The following is a 5,830-nucleotide window of genomic DNA, read 5'->3' on the forward strand; positions in this document are numbered from 1 at the left end:
TATAAAGCAAGATTTTCAGTGCAAAACACTTCACTCTTGGTCCATTTTAAGAAATGTAATCATCTTTCTATATACATGTAAATTATACTCATAATGCTGCTGTTCACAGAAGCTGAAGTTGGAGAATAACAAATAAAGGCAGTATATGAAGACTCTAGAAAAACAGTAAAACAGTCAAAAATGCTCTTGCGTGTGGTCCCTGCAGTCACTTTAAAGCTAATAAACATCTGTCAGTGTTAAAATGACTGAACAGCAGCGTGCTGTCCTCTTTAACCAGTCACAGCTCCCACCAGCAGCATGAAGAGTCTTCCTCTAACAATGTCCTTTCACAGGAGTTTCAGTAGTTGATGTGAAATTAAATGAAGTCCTTATTCTACAAGATGAGTCCATGTTGCAGGAGGAGGCGGCGAATCGCCTGCTGCAACCACGTAACCCTTCCCTGGAGGAAACCACGTCTGCAGGGCTTCCATCCAGCTGCCGGTGTCGCAGAAAGTCAACAAGATGTCAAACACTGCGGACACAGGAAAACTTTATTACCCAAAGCAGGTGGTAAAGACCTTTCAGTGTCCTCTGGACAAAACAAAATATTTGCTTGCCTTGATTAACAGCCAGGATCTTTGAGTGGAAATTCTTCACGTTGTCTTTTTTCACCATGTACTCGTCTATAGGCAGCCTCGCTGTGCGGACGCTCAGCTCTCCGGCTCTGGACAGGCTCAACTTCTGCAGAGGAGAAAATAAACCTACTGGATATAATACTTACAGTCCTACTCTATGCGATGTCTGTGTTATGATCAGTTTTACTGAAAAATACCTTCTGGATGCTTTCATCCACCAGACCACCGAGGACGTAAACCTTGTCAGCATCCACGGATTCCAACGCTGAAAACAAAGGAGGAAAAAAATACCTTAATGAATGTCAGCAAATTATATAATGTACATGAGCTCACTGGCCACTGCATTAGGTACATCTTCCTAGTACTGGGTCGAACCCTCTTTTCTTTCCTTTTAATTCTTCATGGCACAGATTCAACAAGGTGCTGGAAACATTACTCAGAGGTTTTGGTCCATACTGACATGAGAGCATCGCACAGATGCTGCAGATTTGTCTGCTGCACATCAACAATCTGAATCTCTTGTTCCACCACATCCCAAAGATGCTCTACTGAGATGTGGGGACTGCAGGGGTCATTTAGGTTCAGCAAACTCGTGTTCAAGAAACCAGGTTGAGATGTTTTGAACTTTGTGGACGCGGCCATCAGAGGATGGCACACTGTGGTCATAAAGGGTTGGACGTGGATGGCATCAATACTCAGGCAGGCTGTGGTGATTAAATGATGCTCAGTTTGTACTAAGGGGCTCAAAGTGTGCCAAGAAAATATTCCCCACATTATTACACCATTACTGCACTGCCTTGTATGAACAGTTTGCATTTCAGCAGGTCGTCTTCACCATGTCTGAATTAATAAATGCGCTGAGTTACAGCGATGTGATTGGGTGATTCGATATTTGTGTAAAAGAGCAGTTGAACAGGTGTGCCTAATAAAGCGGCCACTGAGTGTACATCTTGTGCAATATTTTTATTTCTCTGTAAATATTTTATTTATCTATTATTAGTGTTTTAATGCTGTTTTCTATTAATCTCATCTTATTAAAGTTCCACATAACGAGAAACTAATTTTGAAAATAATATTAATGAAATGCTAAACAGGAGCGGGACAAGCAGCAGCAAACATGGCAGCCAAATGGCGCCACCTGCTGGACAAATGATGCATTTCAAGAGCAAAACAAAGACATAAATGAAATCTAATCTAATTTATTTTTCACACCTTCTTCAGCATCTGGAGTGAGGTAGACAACCGATTCTGGAGGAAACAGGTCCAGACAGCTTCCGTCTGTTATATCCATCTGAACAAAACAAACACAGGAGACATGAGCACCTTGCTCATAAAACACTGAGGCAATTTTGGTTAAAACATTTTGAGAAACCTAAACTCAAAAGTGTCCTTTAATGAGTGAATTACAGTCCTATAAATGCTTACATGCAAATTGTTTTAAAGATTTGCTGAAGGGTTTGTTCACATAAAATCCTTTTAACTGTAAAAACAAACTTGTATATATCACCGTGTAGTTGAGGAAGCCGTCATTCATTCGCACGCACTCTCTGTAGAGACGGCTGTCCTCTCTCAGCTCTGTCAGAAACAGGTGAAACGGTCGGGTCGCCTTCTTATTCGACCCGTAGAGCCGCCTCAGCTGGCCTGCCAGTCGGCTTATCTCCTGAAACACAAAACGTGCACTGCTGCAGTGAATATACACCACCTTCTTAAATGAAAGGAGGTTTTTTTGGTAAGCTGAAAACGTTGTAAGGTTTTTCATTGTCCACCGACCTTATCAGACATGCAGTCTGTCATACTGAGGTCGACGCAGAGCTTGAGCCCCGTGGACCGAGCCTCAGCTAGACGCTCTTTAGTGATCGCCTTCATGACCCGCTTGGTAAACTGACGCTCTGTGCTAGCACCTGAATGTCAAAGAACACACAGGAAAGGGACAGATGCTGTGATGTCACCAGCTGGAGACTTTCAGTTCCTCCTTAAGCTTCTCTTTGTTTTCTCTTTACCGGACTCCAGCTCACGATTCATCTTCCTCCTCAGCTTCTCCTCCTTCCTCCTGCTCTTCTTCGCAGCCACTTGCTTCTCCCAGTGCCGCTGCTTCCTCAGAACATTCCTCTGTTCATTAAACAGACAAATAACTGTGAGCACAGCAATAATCCTCTCGAGCGTCAAGATATCAGAGGCACTGTTGGAAATCTCACCCTGTTCCCGTCATCCTCCTCTGTCACAGCAACCCTCTACATGTCCTCCTTCACTACATCCCTGAATCTTCTCTGAGGTCTTCCTCTTTTCTTCCTGCCTGGTAGCTTCATCTTCAACATCCCTTGTCCAATACATCAACCATTCCTGCTCTGCACATGTCTCTAACTTCACCTCTAAAATGCTCAACCTGAGTTGTCCCTCTGACGTCTCTTTATGTCAGTGCCACTGCCTCCAAACCATCATCGCTATCAGACCAGTAATCCACTTACAACTACAGGAAACCAGATTTACTTATAAATGTTGTCATTGTCTTTAATCCTGACATTAATCTGCAGTACATCATCAAATTAAGCGTACAAGCACGTGGTCCCACACCTGGGTGTACAAATTAAAGAGGATCATCAGGTCATCTCATATCATGTTGACCTCAAACCTTTATTTAGCAGTTTTCACACCCCTGGATAAAAAAGTGTAATTTAAAAATTAAGTAATTTAGTGATATCTGCAATTCAGATGATGAAGGAAGCCTCAACTGTTTCAAAATGTTAATAATAGCATATAAAGCTCTGCGTGGCCGAGCCGCAGACCTGCTGAGACCTTGATCCTCTGATCGCTGCTTCCTATCTGCTCCCTGCTCTCATTTTAAAACCAGAGGCGATCACACTTTTCAAGCTGTAGCTCCTAAACACTGGAACAGCCGTCAGTTCAGCAGAATCTGTGGTTTGTTTTAACAAGATTGCTGAAAACTCATTTTTATAGGTTTGTTTTTCTTTAATCGTTGTCCCATTATTTGGGGATTTCTGTTCCTCTAGTGTGTGTGTGGAAGTGTGAATACAGGAACTGTAAGACCATATGTTTGATTATGTGTTTTTATTATGGGCCATGCTGACTGATCTTAATGTGTGCTTCCATCCAAACTGCGACGCACTGTGAGCCCTTTAAATGTGCTACACTAAACACTATCATTAGTATTATCACTGTGCACTCACAGAACAGGGCAGGTCTTCTCTCCCGGGCTTGGGGTCCACAGCATCTGTCTCCACGTCGATGTGAAGCAGATCCATGAGCTCTGAAGTTCCATTCAGCTGCACTTCACTCGTTTCCGGTTTAGCATGAGCCATCCCAGCAGGCATGCCCTGCAAACACGCACAAAAGAAACTTGACGCTCTTCTTTAAATGTCCACGCATTTCTCATGCTCTGTGGTTCATCTTGAGGTAGCTGCAGACTTTGAAACAGAGTCCGTGTGTGTGTGTGTGTGTGTGTGTGTGTGTGTGTGTGTGTGTGGAGACATTTCAGGAATTCCGTGTTTGTGCTGCTGTTTAAACCAAACTATAAATATATACAGAAATTACTCAACGACACATTAACAGCAACACTGCAGGTTCAACAGAGAGAGAGCAGCGAACATGCCTGAGCCGGGAGATGAGTCGCCTCACAGCCTCCAGTTACTGAACATGTGAGCGGCGCAGATGAATGACGTAAGCGTAAACAATATGGAAGAGGCGGGTCAACATGATAAAAAAAATAGGATTAATGCACTGTAACTCTTTATTGATCGGTACAGAGCAACATAAACCCATTATTTGTTATTTTTTATGGTTTTATATTATATTTAAAAAACGTGGACAAAAACCAGGATTACTGTCAGATAGTTTGCTTTTACACTAAACAGCCAGTAGAGGGCGGTGTCACTTAATATGAAATCCAGCACGTTTCTATCAAGAGTGTCTGCCTCATATCACAGTCTTTATATTTATCTTGTTTAGCTCCTTATTCTATTAGATTCAGGTTTTCTTACAGAGGACTCTACTATTTTATTTAAATCGCTTTATGTTCAGCTCCTTAATTTTATACTATTTTAAATGTTTAACCCTTGTTTATGCTGTGTTTTATTTTACTGAGCTGTTCTTCTACGTTTAAGCGTTGTTTGCTATAGGTCAGCTTTAATGTTGTGGCTCCTATAATGCAGGACTTCCCCAGCTTTGTGATGAAAACCACTTGTGCCAAGATTTTACAATGATGCTGTGTAATAGTTCCCGCAGTTCAGTTTCCTGGGATTGTTAGCCTGCTGGCCTGTCGATCCCACTCGCAGTTCAGATTATTTAAATCTATGTGCCTGAGGAGGAAATTAGTGGACATGGATTACTTTTACTCTAATTGGACAAAAAGAAAAACTGCTACAGGACAGAAACATCTGCATTATGCTGCTAACACAGTCTCTTTGCGAGCAGCTGCACAGACAGCATGCTAACACTAATGTTAGTCAAGAAGAATGGTAAGTATGCGAAAATGTGTTTCAAGTCATTTTATGGGGAAACACAAACGTAATTCTAACGAGTTGTACGACGAATTACTTTCTCCTGAGTAATTAGGTAATGCACTGCATTACTTTTAAGAGAAGTGTTCTGTGCATTATGTGTAACACATTACTTTTTTTGAATAATTACCCCACCACTGATCACAGCAAAGCGTTATAAATTAAGCTTGTGTTTACTTTTACTTCACGTCCTAATTAAGCAAAAAATCCTGCAATTTATGTGTTTCATTACCCGCAGACTCAGTTTACACCTTAGTATGGATGGTTAATCAAATAAATATTTTATTGTTGTGTTGTGCCAAAAAGTGATTGTCTGCCAAAAACTGATTTCCAATGTTTCTGTGTATTTTTTATGTGTAATATCTTTACGTATGTTCGTAAATAGACTTCGGTGAATAGGGTTTATATAGAGAATTAAAACAATATCTGTTTTTCAAGTATCTTTACAACTCTCTGCTATTGTACTTACATTATAACCAATCCGGTCCTTTATCCCCACTTAAAATATTTTTACAGAACTATTGTAATATTTGCTGCCATGTCTGCTGTCCTCTTGGCCAACTTACTCTTACAAAAGACATTTTTAATGTTAATGAGATTTTTAACTGCATAAATAAAGGTTATATAAAAGTCACTGCCAAAAACTGATTGCGGCTTCTACCTTGTTACACGAATGTTGTTTGTGGCTCAAGATGACTTTAT

General features: G+C 41.0%; 1 protein-coding gene across 1 annotated transcript; it reads right to left on the minus strand.

Annotated features, from left to right (window-relative positions):
* Nucleotides 1-12: 12 nt before the first annotated feature.
* On the minus strand, nt 13-4,273 carry trmt10b (tRNA methyltransferase 10B). Its single transcript, XM_005751069.1, has 9 exons — nt 4,222-4,273; nt 3,800-3,946; nt 2,615-2,723; nt 2,385-2,515; nt 2,122-2,274; nt 1,827-1,905; nt 812-879; nt 597-720; nt 13-511 (listed from the first exon to the last, which is right to left on the minus strand). The coding sequence occupies exons 2-9, from the start codon at nt 3,941-3,943 to the stop codon at nt 369-371; spliced, it is 951 nt and encodes a 316-aa protein (XP_005751126.1). The 5' UTR covers nt 3,944-3,946; nt 4,222-4,273; the 3' UTR covers nt 13-368.
* Between the last annotated feature and the right edge of the window lie 1,557 nt (nt 4,274-5,830).

This window comes from Pundamilia nyererei, unplaced genomic scaffold, assembly GCF_000239375.1.
Source record: "Pundamilia nyererei isolate P.nyererei 1_Seehausen unplaced genomic scaffold, PunNye1.0 scaffold00298, whole genome shotgun sequence".
Lineage (NCBI taxonomy): Eukaryota > Metazoa > Chordata > Actinopteri > Cichliformes > Cichlidae > Pundamilia > Pundamilia nyererei.